The 20,390-nt window shown below is 36.9% G+C and overlaps 5 protein-coding genes across 12 annotated transcripts in view; 3 read left to right on the top strand and 2 right to left on the bottom strand.

Annotated features, from left to right (window-relative positions):
- The first annotated feature begins 323 nt into the window (after positions 1-323).
- Positions 324-6,051, top strand: LOC111453192 (la-related protein 1C-like). Of its 2 annotated transcripts, XM_023094188.1 has the most exons (7): positions 324-1,090; positions 1,498-2,020; positions 2,095-2,266; positions 2,411-2,501; positions 4,584-4,655; positions 4,902-5,093; positions 5,136-6,051. In XM_023094188.1, the coding sequence occupies exons 1-7, from the start codon at positions 623-625 to the stop codon at positions 5,214-5,216; spliced, it is 1,599 nt and encodes a 532-aa protein (XP_022949956.1). In that variant the 5' UTR covers positions 324-622; the 3' UTR covers positions 5,217-6,051. The 2 variants fall into 2 exon arrangements, with proteins under 2 accessions (XP_022949956.1, XP_022949955.1); XM_023094187.1 differs by having other exon boundaries at positions 325-1,090; positions 4,902-6,051.
- Positions 6,052-7,507: 1,456 nt separating this feature from the next.
- Positions 7,508-8,552, bottom strand: LOC111453193 (UPF0434 protein ERGA_CDS_01260). The gene is made up of 3 exons (XM_023094189.1): positions 8,362-8,552; positions 8,216-8,270; positions 7,508-7,814 (listed from the first exon to the last, which is right to left on the bottom strand). Exons 1-3 carry the CDS (start codon positions 8,460-8,462, stop codon positions 7,710-7,712), a joined length of 261 nt encoding a protein of 86 aa, XP_022949957.1. The 5' UTR covers positions 8,463-8,552; the 3' UTR covers positions 7,508-7,709.
- Positions 8,553-9,066: 514 nt separating this feature from the next.
- Positions 9,067-11,555, top strand: LOC111453712 (pentatricopeptide repeat-containing protein At3g51320). 2 transcript variants are annotated; one of them, XM_023094923.1, is made up of 2 exons: positions 9,067-9,263; positions 9,367-11,555. In XM_023094923.1, exons 1-2 carry the CDS (start codon positions 9,257-9,259, stop codon positions 11,049-11,051), a joined length of 1,692 nt encoding a protein of 563 aa, XP_022950691.1. In that variant the 5' UTR covers positions 9,067-9,256; the 3' UTR covers positions 11,052-11,555. The 2 variants fall into 2 exon arrangements, with proteins under 2 accessions (XP_022950691.1, XP_022950690.1); XM_023094922.1 differs by having other exon boundaries at positions 9,067-11,555.
- Positions 11,556-11,649: 94 nt separating this feature from the next.
- On the bottom strand, positions 11,650-17,082 carry LOC111453713 (cell number regulator 13). 3 transcript variants are annotated; one of them, XM_023094924.1, is made up of 8 exons: positions 16,777-17,082; positions 15,643-16,330; positions 14,904-15,319; positions 14,157-14,260; positions 13,431-13,502; positions 13,077-13,183; positions 12,555-12,642; positions 11,650-12,131 (listed from the first exon to the last, which is right to left on the bottom strand). In XM_023094924.1, exons 2-8 carry the CDS (start codon positions 16,048-16,050, stop codon positions 12,079-12,081), a joined length of 1,248 nt encoding a protein of 415 aa, XP_022950692.1. In that variant the 5' UTR covers positions 16,051-16,330; positions 16,777-17,082; the 3' UTR covers positions 11,650-12,078. The 3 variants fall into 3 exon arrangements, with proteins under 3 accessions (XP_022950692.1, XP_022950693.1, XP_022950694.1); XM_023094925.1 differs by having other exon boundaries at positions 16,782-17,082; XM_023094926.1 differs by lacking the exon at positions 16,777-17,082 and adding an exon at positions 16,614-16,686.
- Positions 17,083-18,594: 1,512 nt separating this feature from the next.
- The window catches only part of LOC111453501 (cell cycle checkpoint protein RAD17), a 7,237-nt gene continuing 5,441 nt past the window's right edge, over positions 18,595-20,390 (top strand). For 3 of the 4 annotated variants that reach the window (XR_002712264.1, XR_002712266.1, XM_023094617.1), the window contains exons 1-5: positions 18,595-19,005; positions 19,419-19,476; positions 19,678-19,763; positions 19,831-19,878; positions 20,032-20,088. Coding sequence is in view for 1 of the 4 variants with exons in the window: in XM_023094617.1 (XP_022950385.1) it covers positions 18,805-19,005; positions 19,419-19,476; positions 19,678-19,763; positions 19,831-19,878; positions 20,032-20,088 (450 nt within the window). In the remaining 3 variants the exon portion in view is untranslated. The remainder of the gene's footprint in view (positions 19,006-19,418; positions 19,477-19,677; positions 19,764-19,830; positions 19,879-20,031; positions 20,089-20,390) is intronic. The other variant, XR_002712265.1, reaches the window with a different exon arrangement.

Below are 20,390 nucleotides of genomic sequence, written 5' to 3'. Positions count from 1 at the left end.
AGGGAAGGAGACGTTATTGAAATACAATTTTTAAAAAAATAAATTTTACTTATAAGTTTAATATGACGGTAAATATAAGTCATATTTTTATTTTATTTTATTTTATATAAAAAAAATATCTTGAAATATTTTTAATCAAAAAAGGAAACAAAAAGAAAATAATTCCATACGAAAATACAATATATTGTTTATAATAAATAATTAAAATGGAAAGATTTATTTCCATATGGGCCAGAGCGTGAAAGCCCATCCTGGCGCGCGCACGCGGGGAAGCGAGGGCATTAAAGTAATTTCAGAAGTAACCATGAACTAACCCTGGCAAAGGCATCCGAAGGACAGAGAGAAGCATTTTTAGAGACAGAGAAACCTTCTGTTTCTTAGTCCCTCTTCCCACTCTCCAACTGACCTACGCCTCTTTTCCTTTTCTCTCTGCGATCCGATCCTTCAAGCTTTTGGAAATCCTTCAGAGGAAGATTTTCCGGCTCCTTTTGTTCATGAATTCTTGTAAGAAGGAAGTAATTTGCTTTTGATTCTGTTGCTTAATTTTGTTTCGCTTTGTCCTGTTTGCCGTCGATCAAGCTACTTACTGCCGTCTGAAAGAAACCCTAATTGCTAATTTGCGATGGCTGCTTCTACTTTACCTGATGCTGATTCGGTGACGGCATCGAGTGCCGATCATTCTTCTCGTAATTCTGGACAGAGTAATAGCAGCAGCCCCAAATCATCATCACGTCGCTCTGGTGGGCGCACGGTGTCTTCTCCGTGGAACCAGATTGTTCGCGGTGAACTAGACACCGCGACGGCTGTTTCATCATCTGTATCTTCGACTACTGTTGTTGAACCTGTAACATTTACTTCTTCTTCTTCTGCTACGTCTGAAGAGCCAGTGGGTGAGTGTTACGATGGCGGGAATGGGTCGTCCGCCAATGCCGGAAAGAAGCCAGTGTGGAATAAACTCGCTAATGGAACTGAGGCTGGGCCTGTCATGGGGGCTGTGTCTTGGCCTGCTTTGTCGGAGTCTGCCAAGGGCACACCTAAATCATCTTCGGATTCAATTAAAAGTTTAGGTGATGGATCCGCTGGCGTGCAGGTATGTTCTATCAACTTTACGAAAAGGATACATTTAGTTTGTTTGCAGGAAAAAATGTTAAAACTTCTGCAATTTATCTCCACGATTAAGCTAATGTTTTCTGTTTTCGAACAAAAAGGTGATATGTTTATGAATAGATTCAAGCAATTGTTTCTAAAATTAGTATGCATACGGAAAATAATGTTTAATTTTGAATGAGCTTTATGAGTACCTTGGATACGCTGAGAAACATTAACCAGCTTGTGGTGGGATATTTTACGCCGATGCTCAGACAGGTTAAGAAATCAACAAAAAAATGTGTCGGACAGGGGATAGCTAGAGTTTTCACTACATTAGTTATTCGTTATATGTTGAATTAAGGGATATTTTACTAATTATTATTATTATTTTTTTCCTTTTGCACATAGGGGACTGGAACTTCATCATCATCATCAAACAAAGAAGGTAATAATGACGTTAGTCCTAATCCTGATTCAACTCTTACTCATCCAATAACTTCGCGGCAGAAATCGTTGAGGCGCAATGGTTCAAATAGTTCATATAACAGTGCCCTCTCTCAGCAGTCTGCTCCTTCAAGTCCTGTAATCGATCCAGCTCCTAACAGTTCTTCGAGGGATCAGACACAGAGAACTGCATTTATATCATCACAATCACATAATGATCATGGTCATCAACAACCACGTAGTTCATTTCGGAGTCGTGGTGGTGGTTCACATCCACGTGGTGATAATTCCCATCATCATAACTATAGTTCTAGGCGTGATCATGATCGTGGAAATCAAGATTGGAATTCAAACCGAAATTTTAATGCACAACCTCATAGAGTGGTTCACAGGTTTATTAGACCACCTCCACCTCCACCTCCTAATACCACTGGCTTTATTTCTTCTCCAACAATGAGGCCTATTGGGGGTCCCCTACCCTTCCCTGGTAGGCTCTACTTTTTTCTGAGGTTTCTTGGTTTTTCTCATGTGAACTTGCCTAATGCATGAATTTTTTTGTAGATTTTGTACCTCCAGTGGTGTATATTGGTCCTCCTCCTCCTCCTCCCCCTCCTCCAGAGGCTCTTAGAGGTGTACCTTTTGTCGCTCCAATACCACCCAATGCAATGTTTTTTCATGGCCCAGATCCTCAGTTGTATGCTATGATAGTGAGTCAGATAGAATACTACTTTAGGTATATTTGATGTGATAGCTTTCTACTTTTTCCTATGATCCTTATATTTGTGTGGTGATTGCACCTTATATTTGTGATAGCTTTCTACTTTTTCTTATGATCCTACTTTTAGTGCTGATTGCACCTTATATTTTTGAACTGCAGTGGTGAAAATTTAGTAAAAGACACTTTCTTGAGGCAGAAAATGGATGAAGATGGCTGGGTTCCGGTTAGACTAATAGCAACCTTCAGCAAGGTGAGTTGCTTTCAGGATTTCAACAAGAATGCATAATTATTTTTTTTCTTGACGATGATGACATGATGACCTTCATTGTCCTGGTATTTTCTGCCTCGTGCCCTGTCTTTTGCATATTTTTCTCTGCTAATATTTTTTTTGAAAAAATTGTTTTTGTAATGTTTTCTTTACTTCCCACTCTGTGCGTGCATGTGAAACTGTTTCAAAGAAAAGTCCTGCCATTGAAACTTGTGGAATCGTTCTTGGAACTCTTTGCCTCTGGACTTATTTGATTTATTAACAATGTCAATGACATGTCTAAAAAAAAAGACAACAAAAAACCACGTACAGCGAACGATTGAAGAAAATAGCATCGGTGGAGAACTGAAATAGCTGCCCAGTTAAAATATTGGTTCTGATTAACGACATCAATTTATAGCAGCATAGTTTTGGCACCTAGAACAGGTTTTCTGTTTGATGGCACTAGGAGTTCAAAATTTTATATAGCTGTACCGTATGATTAATCAAGTATGGATGTAACAGCCAAAACCCATATTGTCTTCTTTGGGCTTTTCTTTCTAGGTTTCCTCTCAAGGTTTTAAAACGCGTCCACTAGGGAGAGATTTCTACACCCTTAAGGAATGCTTTCTTCCACTATCCAACTAATGTGAGATCTCACAATCCACCCCCTTGGGGGCCCATCGTCCTTGTTGGCACATTGCCCCATCTGGCTCTGATATCATTTGTAACTGTCCAAGCCCACCACTAGCACATATATTGTCCTCTTTGGGTTTTTCCCCCAAGGTTTTAAAATGTGTCCACTAGGGAGAGATTTCCACACCTTTAGGAGTGTTTTCTTCCCCTCTCCAACCGAGGGAGGATCTCACAATAGGTGTTAATATTTTGTTGCTTCCCTATAGGTTGTTATGTCATTTTTCCTTTCATTTAATAAACCATGTTTCATTATGTGCGCCTCCACATTTTTTGGGTTGGTGGAATATGAGCTTTGCCAGACAGCATTGGTTAAATATGGCATACATGTTTTATTTTACAAGAATTTTATGTCAAGACATGTTTGGTAGGATATGAATGCAAATGTTGACATTGGGAAGTGATGAGTTTGTTAGGATCTAGGATCCCAATAACAAGAAACACAATGTAGAATTGTTATTGCTATATTGAAAGAGAAATTACAACGTCATAGCCTTTTGAGAGGGCTATGTCTCTCCCAAGTCCCACTTTGTGCTATCTCCAAAATTAACCTCTCTGCATAACATCCCTAACTTCCCTATTTATAACCAAGTCTTCCTAACTAACAACCACTATGCACTTACTAATATTATACTAGTATTCTCAAGATATCACCTATCAATACTCTCATTGAGTTCTAGGTATCCCCTAATTGTACTCGTAGAGTTCTAGATATGTGATGATATTGCATTTAAATGTGAGTGGTGGGACATTTTAAGAGTGATTTTCTCAAGATGTTCAATGTTATTATGAGATATTACCATATGGGTCAAGTTGACTCGATCATGATTATAATTGACATTGAGGGTTTTAGGATTGGCTTCGTGACAAGTCTTGAAAAATTCATTTCTAATACTTCATTAAGAGAATGTGGAAGGCCTACACGGCCTATATGTTAGATGAAGTTGAGGGTTATTATAGACCTCACTATCTACTTATCATCTTTAAGAACATGTCGATTGGGATATTTGGATGAGGTATTAAGCAAGGTTCTGTCTCATTCTGTTTTCGCTGTGTGGGTGAAAATTCTTAAAGATTGGTGGTTCCATTCTCCATCATAATAAATGCCTTTCTTTCTTTCATTTGTACTTCCATTCTCCTTGATGAAAGCAGTTCCTTTCCTTAAAAATGTACTTGCATGTATGACTGCAAGGTTGGTAGTTCTATGCTTTCTGAGATAATTGTGAAGAATGACTTTTGTTAATTTCTTCTGTCAGCAGATAGGCATTTCCTCTTTTTAGATTTCCAAATCATGTTGCTTATAATGGAAGTTAATATGAATAATTCTGATGACCAGAGTGCATATATTGTTCTTATCCTTCAAGAGTATGTCATTTCAAAACTCTTTTGTAGGTTAAACGTCTGACTGAAAATATCCAAACTATATTGGATGCATTGCAATCATCTACTCTTGTGGAAGTAAAGGTCAGTAGACATCAGCTCCTGAATAACCCTTTTCCTCTAATTGTAACTGGAGATTTTAATGGGTCTTGGAGTACTATATTTTCTTATCTAAGTTGGGAAAAAAACACTGAAAGTTAGTTAGTTTGGCATCCTTAAAATGTAATAGTTATAGTAGGAATAGGAATAGACGGAAAATTTACAATCATGTTTCTCTAATTCTCGTATATATAAACTACTTCTGTTTTTTTTTTTTTCTTTTCCTCGTAGGGAGATAAAGTAAGGAGGCGAAATGATTATGATAGATGGATTATTCGACCTGGTCAAGTTCCTAATATTGCAGCCCCATTAAGCCCAGTAAGTTCCAATCAGGATATGTTGGCAGCTGGTGTTCAAGGTATTGCACTAGAGAATATTAATCATAGGGACTCTGAAGGTGGACAGGGTGATGTTCATGTTGAGGCACTCCACAGTCGTAGGCCATCTGGAAATTTGAGTATGCAGGCACAGCCATGTGGTGATGATCGTCCAGGCCAAGTAAATACCAAGGCCGGCCCGGATTGTTCATCGTCTGAAAGGAGTTAGACCAAGTTTGTGCTGTGAACCCATGTCCTTTTGAAGGAAAACTAGATGTGGGTTGTAGAGATTAAGTGAGGAGATGTTAGCGACACGGTTTGCACAACTAAAATTCTCTTCTCTTGATGCCAAGTAAATTGGTAAACTGAAGTTATAGAAGAGAAACAATTTTAAAAAGAAAAAGGAAAAAACTAAAACTTTTAAACTTAAAAAAGAAAAAAAGAAAAAAAGAAAAAAAAAAAAAACTATGACAGAAGTTCCTTTTGTGGTGGAGGGATGCATTTATGGTTTTGTGGGCTGCTGTTGGCTGGCTGGCTGGCTGGCATGACTTGTTTCTCAAGTTCATGTTCTTTTTTGTTGTGATTTTCGTTTTTGGTGATGAATGATGATGGCATGTTACTTAATGTGGAGAATTTTGATTTGCTTCCCTCTGGCTGCCCCTCAGCTTGTTTTTTCTTTATATCTTCGGGGTCAGAGTACTTCGAGTTCTAAGATGAGAGAACACGATGATTCGAGTAAGAACTAGAAGGTTTGGCTTTTTGTTTCTGCAAGGTGAATCAAGAGAGGTTGGTTGGCTTTTGTTGGATATTGTGGAGGCTGGGTTGCAACTGACGTTCTTCTATCTTGAAGGTTCTTCTTTCCATCTTTTGTTATTGTATTTTAGGAAACTTTCCCTGTCATTTGCTCTATAAATACCTTCCAACTTTAAATGCTGCATTAGGAACTTCGGAGGTTGATATTATTTTGCTCGAGATATCTTTATTTTATTTGATACGGTTTGGAACAAATATTTATGAAAATGGGAATTTGCAATACCAGTTAATAGTGCTGCATTTCTCCCGAATGTAACACAAACCATTGTTTTCTCGCATGAACTCTCTCTGTCTCCCTCTCTAAGGTTATTAGGTACCCGAGGAAATAGACGAGAACTTTCAGTTCAGTTTAGTAATCGATAACATGTAAAGATGTGGACCATATTACCATCTCCTCTGTAAGCACTTCTGTTGGTTGACAATCTTCATCGCTCACCCAAAACCGACAAATTGAGCAAGTTTTCTGATTCTGGCATTCATGAAACCACCTCTCGACGCATATCTTGTGAAACTCGTGCTGACAAGGAAGAATTTGCGCTACCTTTCTCTCCATTACGTTTGACAAACACACAGAACACCACTCCCTCTCCATAGCAGCATCATCCAAGGTTGGATGTGCTGAAGTTTCACAACCTTCCTCCTTGGCCCTCTTCATAAAACATGAATCAATAACATCACCACATGATAATGCATCTTTGATACCTGGAAACAATCCGAGGACAATGAAGTTATAGCAGGAGGAGAATATCGTCCTGCACTCCATTCAGTTAAAGGTAAGAAGGATAATTGATTATAGTGCTTTAATAGTAGGGGGTAATTGTGTTTGAGGAATGGTAGTTAGATTGAGAAAGGAGACCCTCAAATTTCAAAGACAGTGGTTGCACCTAAACAAGATTACTACACTTGACCTTTCAAGTTATAGTGTCAAATGCCTGGAGCACATAAGCTGCTATACCCCATCGGCTAACTTGATAAAAATGATAACCATTTCATAAAGGAAACTTGATTGAGATATGCCAGCGTCCCCATAAAAGGATATGCAAGTGCTCCTAAGATAGGACCTAAAGAAAGATAGATCAAAAAAATATCTGGAGAAATGGTGTCCAACTTAAACCTAAGACTAAATTGAAGGCTTGGAACAACTGGTGAACAACCACTAGACAATAGTATGAAGAAATCTTAATCTAACGATGCTAACAAGTGGGCATAAAGATTTGAACTTTCGACCCCGAGAGAGTACATGCTAATTATCGTTGAGTTGATAACTATTGAATATTGAACGCACTTTCTTCATCATAATTGTGATTATGATGAACATGCAAGATAAACTAAAAAAACTTTCCTATGATGAACCACTTACATTCATGCCGAACATGTAATCAACTATAATAAGTAATAATTTCGTTGTCCTTAGCATGTTCCATACCATGCACACCGTGTTTTTACATAGAACAACCCGATGTTTACCAAACTGGCGTGTGTCCTAACCCAAACAGAACAATGTAAAGGAGATCATGGTTGACTTGATCTGAACACGAAAGTTTATTTTCCGAGAACTAAAGAGATGATCATCCAACGATGCCCTTCCATGTCAGTAAAAGCTAAAGAAACGATTCACCCTCAGACAATTCAACACAAGCCCAAAAGTTTTAAGCAGAAAAAATTAGATATTCTGTTTAACCTACCCCAATCGCTAGAAAAGAGTACAAAAGAAAGATGGACAAGTAGTCTGATCTGACTATTTTATTGGGCAACGCCAGAAATTTTCAGGAAATGAGACCATTCAAATCATTCTAAAGTGGAAACTTCAAAGCATAAACACACAGGTGTAGTGCCATTAGGTTGACATCTATTCTCACTATTCAGCTCAAGAAATAAAAATTGTCTTCCGCTCCCAAACAAGCATAGCTCATTTTTCTCGAGGAATCTCGACGGTATCCTCACCTTTCAATCCATCGTCAGTTTCGATTATCCTTCCTTCCTTTGGCACCAAGCAAGGAACTCCGCCCCTTATCTAACACAACCATAAGTAAAATTACAACATACAATAGAAACAGGCACATGACCTATATAACCTAACTCCACGGATGAAGGGAGGGTTTGAACACTACTTTCTGGTTCCCACAGCCATTTTTACTACCTAATCCAGAAAAACTGAGAAATACTTCATTAAACTAATGAAACCAAGGAATGTCTTGATCTACCAGTAGGTAGGTCTTAATATGACTCAAGAGTTAACGTAAGCTTTCGCTAGCAAGTCGAATAGCAGCTACGCACTCTAGATGACCAAAAAAATGAACCGAGAGCTAGTATCGAAAAGGAAAATCAGAATGAAAAAACAGAAAATGGCCATAGGCGAAGAATTATACTGGAATTCATATTTTGCACAATTGAAGCCGATGTTGATGTACTTACAGGGAAAGAAACACGAATCGTATCGCTGATTAGAGAATTCGACGCCTCGCAATACCTAATGATCAAAACAGACAATGAAACCAAATTATGCACAACAGATTGAGGAGAATGAAGGAAAAAATGATGAATTCAAATGGAACCATCACCTTAGAGGTTGTTTGGAGAGAGGGCAGACCAGGATCTCGGAGAGAGTTTTGGTGAGACCAGAGCCCGCTTCCTTCAGAAGCGATTGGCTTATTCGCACCATTAGCTGGATTCAATTTTTCCCGGTTTGAGTTTCTGCTTCGAAACGTCGGAGAGTCGGCAATTGAGGGTTTTTCTTTTTCTGTTTTTTTCCGTTAATTATTTTTTTACAAGTTCATGATTAATTATAAAAATAAAAAAAAATAAAAAATAAAATACTACGTTTTAATAATACTTTAAATTTTTTAAAATTTCATTTTAGCCTCAAATTTTTTATTTTAAAGAATAGATACAAACTTTTCTTTTTATAAATTTTAAATAAAAAAGCTTTTAAAAATTGAATTTTATTTCTTATAAGATTCGTAAATTCTTAAATTTTAAAAATACTAAATAAATTAATGACGTATTAGACACAAAATATTAAAAAAAATATAAATCTATTAAACATAAAATTGAAAAAAATTAAAAGATATACTATCCAAATTTAAATCCTAAAAATCAAATAATCGCAATTAAAAAAATAAAGAATTTATTAAACAAAGAAAATGTATAATTTTATCCTATTTCTTATAATTTGTGTTTTTAGTTTTTTATTTACTAAAATTTAGATGACCGTAGATTTATTTGTTTCATACGAAGAACGATAATTTTCACGAATATATAAATTTTAAAGAGTTTCTTAAATTCTCTTCCGATTCTCCTTCAGTTCGTCGCCGTCAAACGCCGTTTAAAGCGTATTAGGCATCGCCTCCGAAGAGCAATTCATACGACGAATGTGCGATAGTGGCGGCAACTATGTGGAAGAAGAACACGGAGACGAAGAATTCTGTGTGAAAGTAAATCAATGTCATACCGCAAATGAATGGCAAGAATTTACTCCCGACAACTCTTTCGCTTCACACGCGCCTCCCTCCCTCCGCCCTCTAAATACATTGATCGATGTCCGTCTCCATTTTGCTCTTTTGCAGAACCAGATCTTTCACTCGACGCCAGAAATCCTCCTAGACATAACCGATGCCATTCGCTTCTTCAATCATGTCAGAGCATGAGAGAATTAGTTCAAATCCATGGCCATTTGATTACCTCTGGTCTTTTCAATCACCATTTTTGGGCCAACCGAGTTCTATTGCAGGCATCGGAGTTTGGGGACATCGTTTATACTGTTTTGATCTTTAAGCTTATAAACGTTCCCAATGCCTTCTGCATCAATAGAGTAATTAAGGCTTATTCTCTTAGCTCAGATCCTCTAGAGGCTGTATTTGTGTATTTTCAATGGCTTGGTGATGGGTTTCGGCCTGATACGTACACTTTTCTTTCGCTTTTTTGCGCTTGTGCGAGTATTGGCTGTGGGTCTTCTGGGCGGAAGTGTCATGGACAGGCTTTCAAGAATGGGGTTGACTGTGTGATGGTTTTGAGAAATAGTTTGATTCATATGTATGGCTGTTGTGGCCATATTGAGCTTGGCCGGAAGGTGTTCGACGAAATGTTGACCCTGGATCTGGTGTCTTGGAATTCGATTGTTACAGCTTATGCAAGAGTTGGGGATTTGCATACTGCCCATGACATGTTTGATGCAATGCCTGAGAGAAATGTTGTTTCTTGGAATTTGATGATTAGTGAGTATTTGAGAGGTGGGAGTCCTGGCTGTGCAATGAAGTTGTTTAGGAATATGATGAAGATAGGAATAAGAGGGAACAGTACAACAATGGTAAACATTCTTGGTGCTTGTGGTCGATCGGCCAGGCTGAATGAAGGAAGATCGGTTCATGGTTTTATGTACCGTACTTCGATGAAGTTCTGTGTATTTATCGACACGGCATTGGTTGACATGTATGGCAAATGCCAGAGAGTATCTGTTGCACGTAGACTATTTGACAGGATGGTGAATCGAAATTTGGTTACCTGGAATGCGATGGTTTTGGGGCATTGCCTACATGGGAATCCTGAAGATGGACTTAAGCTATTTGAGGAAATGGCTGCTAAATTAAGGGAAAGAAATGGGGAAGCAGGCAGTGGCAAGAAATTCAAGCAAGATGAAGGTGAGCGAAAAGTCTTCCTGGACCAAATTACGTTTATTGGCGTTCTTTGTGCCTGTGCTCGGGCGGGACTGCTGGAAGATGCAAATAACTACTTTGATGAGATGATCAATGTATTCCTTGTGAGGCCAAATTTTGCACACTACTGGTGTTTGGCCAATGTTTACGTTGCAGCAGGGTTGATTCAGCAGGCTGTGGAAATCCTTAGAAACATGCCTGAGGATATTGAGGACTTTTCATCAGAATTGGTTGTATGGACCAACTTGCTTGCGACATGTCGTTTCGGGGGAGATGTTTCTTTGGGAGAACAGATTGCAAACTATTTGATTGACATGGAGCCTAAGAATGAGTCATACTATAGATTGCTTCTTAATATTTATGCTGTAGCAGGGAGATGGGAGGATGTTTCTAGAATCAAAGTATTAATGAAAGAAAAACGACTCGGAACATTTCCGGGTTGTAGACTGGTAGACCTGAAAGAGATTGTTCACAGATTAAAATTGGGAAATCTTCTGCAAGAGGGGATGAAGGAGACAAACACAGTGATGCATAAACTTGCTAGTGAAGTGAGTCTATTGTCAACTATTGCTGCAGGGCAATCGGATCTTAGAGTTTAGAACTGGTTTGCTAGCAAGAAAAATGAAATGTGTGGACACTACAGTATACACAAAGATCTCGATACTTAATGTTCAAGATCTCGGGTCTTGTGTCTGTATTATGAAAAAGATGATTGGAAAGCTAGACTCACAGATTAAGGCAATCGCCCGAACAAGTCATGACGGTAACAGCTTACAGCTACCCCAAGAAAGAGCACACAGCCCTGGAGAGTTTTGCTTTTAACATCATATGATAGCTGAGCAGCAGAAGGAAAAGGTTTGTTTTCCCTGCTCTTCAGGTTATGATGTTGGCTATGTGGCAGATTTATTTCAAAGCTTTCTCTTCAACCTAGCTGCATCTGAAGTGAAGGTAGAGCAATAATAGATAGATATTGTATTTCTTGTTCATCTGAATTCTAGACGAATTTCTTGAGCAATTGTTCTTGATCTTTCTCTCGATTCAATCCTGTTCTAATTCATTTTTGATAATCATGGAATAACGGGTACTAAAATTTTCAACTGTCATCAAGCTGTCTAAATCAATGGAATGTTGGCTCTTTCTAATTCAATTCACACGAATCAAAGGAACGGCTGGCCTTGATTTGGATAACCAAAAAAGGAAAGCAATTGTCTTAATAATTTTCAATTTATACACCCAAATGTCTTGCACAATTCAAAGTCACAATATTACGTTCAAATCATTCCTTGAGCTATGAACATCTGTTATCCAGTCTACGCATTCTTTGAGCTATGAACATCTGTTATACAGTCTACACATTCCTTGAGCTATGAACATCTGTTATACAGTCTACGCATTCCTTTTCTCCTTTTATACACAAAGACATGTTCACTTTGAAAGAGAATTGGTAGCACTATGTAGCATGTACAGAGTATAAAGGAGAAAAGAGAAGGAAGAGAGCCAATCTCTTCCACGGGGTTAATCAATATCAATGAGACTAAGCAATGTCTATTTTACAACTTACATGGAAGCAAGACGATCAAGTATTTTAACTTTCCAAGGCGACTGGATTATGTTTTCAGCTCTCACCTAGGATTCCATGTATTGCAATGGTGGAGGGATCGTTCTTGTGTTCTCTGGACCTACAAGTTATATTTTTAATCAAACATTTGGGAACGCCTTTCTACTTGTAATAGTACCAACATGAAGGTCTTTCTACATCATACTGACATGGCGACATCCACATGTCAAAGGATGTATGATGCAGCACTAATATTGTTCTCAGAAATTTGTTTTGGCCATCGTTAAGTTTTTGTATGACATCCTATATATATCAGGTGGCTTATTTTCGTATAAAACTTAGTAGGATGTAAAATTGGTAAATGTACTATAAAAAAAAAAAAAAAAATTAACAGCAATAACTTGAAATTTTTTTTGTGTATAAGCTTGGAGATCAAAACAAGATTTTATAATGCAAAAGCTCCATGGTGTTTATGTAGAATAAATAGAAGTGAAGCCTGAAGAACTGTGTTGTAAAATTATCGGTGCAGTAAGTACATACATACCACAACGCATTTCTATTTCTCGCCATTCTTGGACGAGTGCACAGCAGCAACACAGAAGGTGAGAAAGAAAATCATCAACAATGCCTCCCTGCCAAAGAATTTGAACAAGAAGTGAAAGACGTACATCACCAATTCGGATTGGTAACCAAAGGTTATATATGTCAAGAAAAACAAGTCACAAACTAGGCTAGATGACCCCCTCAGTACCAGAAATGTAGAGGATGAATGCATTATCCTAGAAAGTAGAAACAAACGCCAAATAGAACTAGAGTAGAGCAAGAGGACTTGGAGCAAGAAGAGTGTCATAATGATTCACTCGCAAAGAATCCATGTAATTAATACTCGTGCAATCACCTATCAGCTTTGGGCTTGCTAAGCCATGAGCTCAAGAACAATAATTAATCATTTGCGTTTCTATGAGATAAAATCATCTAAACTTGCAAAAGAAGCATATTGCTGAACCCACCATCCACACTTGCATGAAATAATAGGTCTCAATTCACATGTTGGAACATAAGTTACCTTGATATTTAGCATATTTCGGAGTTTTCGTCGGAAACAGCAAGTGTAACAGCAGCATGAGAACACCAAAGCATATGCCATCAACTCATTACATGCATCCGCAGGAGCTGATAATCAGAGGAAATGTAAGATTTTTTTTAGCTTTGAACGTTACATAGCATGTATGTTACTCAAGATCTTCAGTATTGGAGCCATATGGTGTTGAGAAGACGAAAGCGAGAGAGACATTCTTTGACACACAATTTTTACGATGGTTCTGTATGAACCCATAAATCATGAGATGATCTCCGACTACATCTCAATCCATTATAAAGCACTACCCTAGTAGAAAATAGACATTCGGTGATTACTTACAGACATGCTTGTTGGTAGCGACAGTAGCAACTTTTGACAATGTCCAACAAGGACAGAAAAATGTCTTTATACCTGGAAAGTGTACAAAGGTACTTGGATGAGAAACAATACACGTGCGCATACAATGAGTAATGTATAACATTTCTCCGAACGTTATTCTGCATTAGTTTTGTCATTCTACGTTTAATCAAGGGAATCTCTACACAATAGATGGAACGGAAGGAAACAATTAAAGCACAGTTCTTACAAAATCTTTAGCCTATTGCGCTAGGAAGAATACTGCAAAAAGAACGACCATGCAATGTCTGCGAATGCTTGGTCCTTCAAGTTAACAAATGGAAATTAATGTTTGATTTCCTTCTAAGTTAATATAAATTGTACTATAAAGTCGAAGGAAGAACTCGAAAATCAGGCCAGGAATCAGTCCTAACATGTAAAGGAAAAAGAGAAAAGTGAAGAACGTGTGAAAAGTCAAAGGTCGTGGTTACGTTCTCAGTTATGGATGAAAATAATTCAATATAGAAAGGATGACATCTCAGGAAATTATAGCGGGGTAAAGGATAATAATCGGAGTTTGTAGTTCTTTCGCAGCACGTATTATGATACAAGAATTTGTTGCTGTTCGAATGACAGACTCTAACCAGTCTACGGTAAAAGAAGAAAACTTTCCAGTCCTGTCACGAGGACAAGCTAACAAGCACAGCTTCAAAAGGGAGAAGAACGTACAGAGATAAGGTTGTGAACAACAACCAAGCAAATCAGCATGCCATTCTTCATGTTGACAATTGCTGGATAGCGGATCGTGTCTTGATGAAACTGATGAGCCCTTTCTGAAAGGAAAAAAGAAGAACAGAATCCACCATGTGATAGACTTTCGAGATATTCAATATGCCAAGAATAAACGACATCATGAAGTAAAATTTCACCTGCAGACATTATATATGTTATTTAACTTATCAAAGCATTCTAAACCTGATGGAAATAGTAGAGTTTGAACTTTCAAAACAGACATACAGGCATGTGCGAAATAGCCACGGGACATGGGATTGGCTCTTGAATTTTAAATGATATGACCTAAAATTGGTAAAAACAACCCAAATGATGTAAATTTATGCAATATATAGATAGATAGATATATCTATGGTTTCCTTAGAGAAGGGAGAAAAATCAACACTGCCACATTGGCATCTTTGTCTCGGTGAAAACATTCATCATATTTTTGGGAGCAAAACAAAACCCCATCTTGGCTAGAAGAAAACTTGATATTATAGATATTATAAGCGAGCTAACAACATTTTCATTGGTATGAAATTTTTTGGTGAAATTAAAAGTAAGTCCATGAAAACTTATGCTTAGAATGTAGAGATATATGGGAATATATGGGAATTTGTTTGTTCCTAAAATATGAATAACCATATCCATGGAAATGCCCACAAAAGCACAAAGAAAGGACTAAAGAAAAGACAAACCTACCTTGTCGTACTAGCATCTCTATTCTTGTGTAAGTTTCCACCATATGCATGAGCAGTTTCACCAGTAACATCAGAATAACTATATCCATGTTGTATTGGAATTCCTTTCTGTAAATCTTTTTCTATAAAATAATTTGCAGATAAGGCTTCTGTGATATCAAATAATCGTTCAATTATTTGACATTGGCCAACATCCATGTTAGATTGAGATACTTGCAACTCAAGCTGAAGTTTTTCATTTTCCTTTTGAAGCGCATCATGGAGGCCCAAGTTTGGGTAGGAACGAGAAAGAGTTTTTTTCAATATCGAAGCATCGTTCTTGATAGATTCTGGTTTGAGGATAGCGTCCTGAATCCTTCTGTCATCCTCCTCGAACGTATACTCACATTGATGCTTTTCAATATCATCAAGCCTTTCCTGAGAAAAATAACATAGAAAATGACTTTAATAGAGTTGGGTCATGTTAAATAAGCACAAGCATGAAACTACAAGGGACCATTTTCATTTTTACTTCCAACATGAAGATAGAATGATACGTATTAAAGAACAGATACTAAAGATACTAATGACCTACGTTCGTTTTGATAGGTAATAATTGATGGGTATCCACTTTTCAGTTAGATTGTAAAAGAAGCAAGAAAAAGGAACATATAAATTTTGACAAAACAATTAAACAGCGATAAGTTTATAAACTAACAAAAAAGAAAAGCAAAATTAGAGAAAAAGAAACGAACTATTACTCTGACTCGAGCATTGTCCACCAGGTTAATCAGAGGGACAAGCCGTAGGTATCTATCTATTTCACTTTGAGCCTTCCTGAATTGATAAACAACATTCCATCCCATAGCAAACAAATAGAGATAGCTGCGATCCTGGCAGCTATTGATCAAAATGTATGATTTTCTTAAGGCATCCTCCAGCTGCTCTAGAGGCTCTCGAGTCTCTGGATATTTCTTCAGCTCTGAGATCTTGAGTTGATCCAGTAAGTTCCCGATCAACTTGATATGCTGTGCAAATTGCTTACAGTTCTTCTTGTGCATCCTTGCGGTGTTTGCTGCTCGTACAATCATTGAAATCAGCTGAACTGCATTGAATCCTACCAGCTGGGCCACTCCCGCAACGTCCCCAAGACTATCCCACGAAGACATACTTCAATCTAAATTTCTTTAGAAACACCACTGTTCATAACCCCCCAGAATTTCCAAATTTCTGGCCAGGAAAGTCACCAAATTCAAATTTACTTTTCCTAATCAGCAAAAGTTGGACTGTGGAATCTTCAAGAAACAATTCTTGATTATACCAGAAAAATCAGCAATCTTAATTTCGAGTTGCCAGTTCTCACTGAAACCATTTGCACTAATAATGTCTTCGATGAATATGCATTGTCTTGAATGAAACCTCCTCACAAGATCATCCCGAAATTTTCAGCTGCATCCAAAATTATCGAGATAATTACAAGTTGAACTTCAAAGAAGAACAAAAATATACAAATACATGTATAACCACACACACACACACATACATAACAATTTCAAAACAATATGACAAATTTCCAATATCTTCATGGTTGCTTTTTCAAGTTTCCGACGAACTTTTCGGCAAAAGACCCTAAACAGGAAAGACAGAAACGGAAAAGAGAACACATGAACATTTCCACTAATATCTAAAAATTTAAATCAGAATGAGAGATAAAATACAGTTCAGTCCTTACAATAATAACGATAACAAAAGCATACTTCAACTGAACTTGAAATTACATCCGAATCATAATATGCAGAACGATAAGTTCAAAAGAGCATGCCGGAAACGAAAAACTCAACTCCTTCACAGAAATCCGAACTATTTGAAGAAGAAACAAACATTTGAGTACTTACATTACCGAAAATCATTCAGCTATAACGATCTTCATTTCTTTATTTCGCCTCTCTGCGTGGAGTTATAACATTCATGGTAGAGACCTCTGAATCCACAAACTGCACTCACAGTTCCTCGTGAATCGAATAATTTTTCCTGCGCTTTTTCACAGAACCGCTCTCCCCACACGCACGCCATGAGAGTCATGTAAGCAACTATCTTGGTGCGTAACCAACGGAAAGGCCCTTCCAATGTCTCAAATTACAAAATTGCCATTCCCGCGAAATACATATATATCTTTAAAATAATAAAATAGGGAGAAAATTCAAATTTTACCCCTAAATTTATAACTTTCTATCAATTTCTACTAATTCATAAGCTTATAATTGTCTTGCAATTTAACCTAAATCTATCATTTTGACGTTTTTGTCCTTCGCGCGTTAATTGAAAAATAAAATTTTAATATATGGTTTTATTTTAAGTGTATAAATAAGTTTATGAAAAATAAATTGTTGTCAATTCTGAAAAAAAAAATTTAATTTGTATATTTTATTTTAGGGGAAAAAAAAGGATAATTTAACTAAGCTGCCAGGCTCAAAACGACGTCGTAACGTCCTTCTGGTGTAGGATTGATGACTTTTCAACCCAGCTTTGGTCGTTATTAATTTAATTTAATTTAATTTAATTTTTGCTTGCCTTTAAACTGATGGCATTTTGGGAAACCCTTCAATAAAAAGCAATTTTATTCATAATTAATGTCTGGAAACTGATGCAAAATTCCAAATTCTAACCAACAATTTATTTTTCTCGCTTTTTTTTAATCGTTTTTTCAATTAAAAAATAATTTTTTTTTAAAAATGTTTGAGGCAGCTTGAAGATTCCTCCTCTAATGTTCTAACCTCTACGCTTCAGACGATGTTTCATTTTCAGTCGTTTTGTGACGTGGAATTATCACTATTTCTACCTCATAATTAAAATTATAATTTATTACGTTTTAAAATAACATATTTAATAAGTAGTATTACAATAAAATAAAAGAAATTCACAAAAGTAATTTTTTTAAAAAAAAATTTGATTGATGGTTCTATCTTATGACTCGAGTAACCATCTGGATAGTAAGGCAAAGGCCCACATCACCCGCTCGAGTACGATAGTTTATAAAAAGGAACGAACTCCTTCCATGAAGGACACACTTCTATTCAACCATCTCGTAAAAAAATTATGGACAACCTACACTCATTTGCTGTACTCGTGTATCACTTCTATTTACATACACTGTGATAGATATAAAATTGAGGATTAGTGTCAGCAGTTTAGAGAAGGCACCTTAGCCTATCTCTCGATATAGGAAGGGCCCTAGACCAACCCTTTCTCTTGACGGACCACAGGGTTGTAGGAATGCGATGATCTAGAGTTGTCGTTGGCCTACTTGAACCAGAGACCTCGCTCATGAAATAGTGAAATTAGTTCGAGAGTAGCTTTCAAAGAATTTACTGAATTTGCATCGTCTCTGCCTTGTGACGTGTTTTAATGGTCTGTTTTCATATAGGTTGAAGATTTGACATCTTTTTTAAATAGTTTTTTTTAATAAATTAAAATAATTAAAGGATAAGTTATACAAAGAATCAAAATAAAGTAAAAATATTAAATTTAATGGGGAGAGAGTGATTAATGGAAGGGTATTCTAGACAAACACCGAAAACAATCCTAGTTGGGCCTGGGCCCAATAAAGTGTACGACGAAATGGGCTGGCCCTTTAAGTTTTATCCGCCCGAGGCGTTGTCAGCTTCTCGGTGACGCCATTCTCTGAGTTCCCCATATAAAAACTCCCCGCGTTCCTCTTGAGCCCGCGAACTCCGCTCTGTAAATTTGTAAACCTCCAGGACGACCAAACTTTTTTTCTTTCACCTGAAGACGAAATTTTCTATTCAGACGCACTCTGCTCCGGTTCTGTGAAGACCAATTTGTGAGTTCGAACTCGAAACTGGAGTTGGTACTACCTTGGTTGCTCTGTATGGTTTTCTAAATTCTAGATTCTGTCTTGGAGGATGACGAAGAAGGAGAACAATCTGGTTGTACTGTCGTCGGATGAAGAATACTGTGGTGGTCGATCATCCAGTTCCAAACGCAGATATCGAAAGACGAAGTCGCAGTCACCATTACCTCGGAAAAGCACTCGCCAAGCGAAGAAGGCTCGACTCCTAGGTTCTCGGTCTTGCTTGCATAAGGATTCCCGCAATGTTGACGAGGTATGTTTGAAATTCCTTTGTTACTTTCCATGATTTATATTACTCTCTTGTTACCGTCTTAGATTCTGGAATGTGTTTGAGTGCGTATGGACGAAAATGGATTTAGCTGGTGTGTGTAGTTGTTCTGAAGAAAAACTTGCGTCCGACCCGCATTTTCGTCTTATTTTCTGGAGCTCAGATCTTTCGTGAAGCGACATGTTCATAGTGGGGAGGGATTGAGTTTTTCAATGCTAAGCTTTGTTTGTTTCAGTGCTTGTATATTCTCATACTTCTTCTTTGCAGTTTCTTCAACTACTAATATCTCATATATTTATTTTCTTCTTACTGTAAATACCCTTTTTCTAGGGATTTTCAATTTAATTTTTTATTCTTTGCTATTATGCATTTTGATATGTTACTTTGTTTATTTGCAGTTCAACTTATTTTGTGAAGATTTTGATCAAGTTTTTTCTACCTTCAAGGTATCTGCTGGTATGCCATTACTGTGCCGCTATAGCTTATCTCACTCTTTTTTTAGATTATTCAAGTGTTTATATCAATGGAAAAATCTGGTGGTAATATGTTTTCTACGCGGACTTAATTACTTGGAATAATCTGAATTAGTTCTGAATTGCATATTTTAAGTTAGAGCCTAGGTCAGCTATGTTTAGCTTCTTGCTTGATCTGCATCAGGTTCTGGAGGCATATGCAGAAATGAATTATGGATTGATAAATATAAACCACATTCATTGGAAGAGCTTGCTGTCCACAAGAAGAAGGTTACTATAGTTTTCTTCTTTTTTCATTTCAAACGCGATATTGACGCTTTTTACTATGTGATGGCAGGTAGATGAAGTTAAGGTATGGTTTGAAGATAGGTTGAGGACACCTAAGGTAATTCTTTTATTATGAAGGTTTTTATTCTCTCTCTCTCTCTCTCTCTCTCTCTCTCTTTTATCACTTTTATACATACACATTTTTTCCTCTTATCTTTTTAGTTTAAATTCAATTAGTGGATGCGATGATATCATTTTGCTCGGTTTACAGGATGCTCACGGGAATAATGTTCTTGTCATCAATGGTCCTTCTGGAGTTGGGAAATCTGTATGTGGCTGTGTCGACCTTTCATGGATTTGTACTCTTAATATTTACGTTTCTCTTTTGATGCATGAATACTCAATTGTGTTTCGAATTTAGTATTGAAATCTAACTGTTATTCAATGTTAATAGCACGTCCTTGTCAATAGCATGTCCTTGGTTCTGCAATCTTGCTTAACTTGGAAACCGTTTTGCCAAAGATGATTAAATATGGTGTAAACTGAGTTTTTTTTTTTTTTTTTTTTTTTTTTTTTTTTTTTTTTTTTTTTTTTTTTTTTTTTTTTTTTTTTTTTTTTTTTTTTTTTTTT

This window comes from Cucurbita moschata, unplaced genomic scaffold, assembly GCF_002738365.1.
Source record: "Cucurbita moschata cultivar Rifu unplaced genomic scaffold, Cmos_1.0 Cmo_Scf00015, whole genome shotgun sequence".
Lineage (NCBI taxonomy): Eukaryota > Viridiplantae > Streptophyta > Magnoliopsida > Cucurbitales > Cucurbitaceae > Cucurbita > Cucurbita moschata.
The sequence above is the reverse complement of the archived record's forward strand: the minus strand, read 5'-3'. Positions and strand labels throughout refer to the sequence as shown.